We start from the raw sequence: 1644 nt of genomic DNA, 5'->3' as shown, positions 1-1644 counted from the left end.
CGCCCGAGAGCGTGCGCAGGTAGTAGGTGTAGAAGGAGCGTGCCTCCATGTGCCTGCAAGGAGGGAGAAGCTGTGAGCGAAACCACCTTCTCTCCCCCCCCACCCCCAGGAAAAGCAAAGGAGACCAAAAGCTCAGCCAGACGGGCAACGCGGAGCCCAGGAACAAGCGTGGGACACTCTGCACCCTCCGGCCTCCCCAGCAGTGGGTGTCCCGGCACACAATCCGGAGCAGAGTGAGCACCAGGGAGCCGCACCGTGCCCCCTCCAGGCAGATTTGGCAGAGGGGCAGCTCCCTCACAAGCCATTTTCCCTTCCACCAGCTCCAGGCAAGGCCAGCAGCCCCCCCACCGCCTGACCCACCGTCTCCTTCCATGTCCCACACTCACACGGGCAGGCGGGAGAAGGAGCCATTGGAGAGGAGCAGGTAGCCAGAGGGGAAGGTGGTGACGCCGAACTTCTCCACGAGCTCCTTCTCGCTGCTCAGCACCCTCCTCACCGCCACGTTCTCGTACTGCAGCATGTCCAGAGCCACCTGCAAGCCCAGCGGCCCCGGGGTCAGATGTGGGGGGCAGCAGGATCCCCGTCGGGGAGGCAAGAGGGCTATTTAGCACCAGGGACGTGGGCTTCAAGAGAAATGAGGGACAAACGCAGCTGTACCCACCTCTCTGCCCACGAAGGAGTCGCTCTTCTCGAAGATCAGCACCAGGTACCGGTCCTTGTTCCTCTGGAAGAAGGTGCGAACCTCCTCCGCGCTGCAAAAGAGGAGAGGATGGCAGTGGGTGCCTCGGCAACAGCCGGGTGCTCTGCCCTCCCACCCAAAACGAGCTCAGCCCTCGTCCCTGGGGATTTGGCAGGGGATGCCGACACAGGTTCAGCCCCACCGAGCTGGCAATTCCATCCCGCTGATGCTTCCAGCCCAATTTTCTGCTCCGGTTCACCGGCTTTGAGAAAACCTGCCGGGGTCAGCCAAGGAGGCAGAAAACAAAGCACGGGCAGGGCAGGGCAGGGGGGGAAAAAAAAAAAAACCAGCAGTGAACTTGAACCAGGGCTGCTGAGTTTTTGGCTAGGACACAGAGGCACTTGGAGACCTGAAACATAAAAGAGCAGCTCAACCATCACTTTGGAAAACCAAATGCTCTGCCCCGGGACAGCGGAGCAGCTGCCTGCATCCGGCAAAGACAAGTCAGATCCCAACTAATTTGTACCAAATCAAGAAAAACCTTTCTCCGGGCAGGAAAAAGCTGCTGGCGGGGGCAGCCTTGCAGGGCACGGCCCCATTTGCTCTAATTAAGGCTGACGAGCAGGTTTGTTAGGAGACGCAACAGGAGGGAAATGGCTGTAGCCCGGCTGGGTTATCTGTGTCTTCCTGGGACGTGGGCAACGCAGCGGCTCGGTTTTGGCTGTGGGTTTCCCCAGAAACCTGCCCTCCATGAGAGGAAGGCTGCCAGAGCCACCCCCTAACCCCCATGCTGCCCCTACCTCGCTGGCTCCAGCGGAGGACAGGCGGGCGGCCAGGCGTCCCGGCTCTGCTCGAGGCTGGTGATGATGGCGTGGCGCAGGTCCTCGACGGAGCTGCTGGGAACTGCAGGGGGACAAGGCGACAAGTCCTGGAGAAGCTGGGCCCACGGGCCGAGCCACGGGGAG

The 1644-nt window shown here is 61.5% G+C and overlaps 1 protein-coding gene across 1 annotated transcript in view; it reads right to left on the bottom strand.

Moving 5' to 3' along the window:
- The window catches only part of QSOX1 (quiescin Q6 sulfhydryl oxidase 1), a gene marked incomplete at its 3' end in the record, with an annotated part of 5269 nt that overhangs the window by 3329 nt on the left and 296 nt on the right, over nt 1-1644 (bottom strand). The window contains exons 2-5 of the mRNA XM_010158025.1: nt 1480-1582; nt 662-752; nt 387-532; nt 4-53 (exon numbers count right to left, since the gene is read on the bottom strand). Coding sequence (XP_010156327.1) covers nt 4-53; nt 387-532; nt 662-752; nt 1480-1582 — 390 coding nt within the window. The remainder of the gene's footprint in view (nt 1-3; nt 54-386; nt 533-661; nt 753-1479; nt 1583-1644) is intronic.

Source organism: Eurypyga helias, unplaced genomic scaffold (genome assembly GCF_000690775.1).
Source record: "Eurypyga helias isolate BGI_N326 unplaced genomic scaffold, ASM69077v1 scaffold23558, whole genome shotgun sequence".
NCBI lineage: Eukaryota > Metazoa > Chordata > Aves > Eurypygiformes > Eurypygidae > Eurypyga > Eurypyga helias.
The sequence above is the reverse complement of the archived record's forward strand: the minus strand, read 5'-3'. Positions and strand labels throughout refer to the sequence as shown.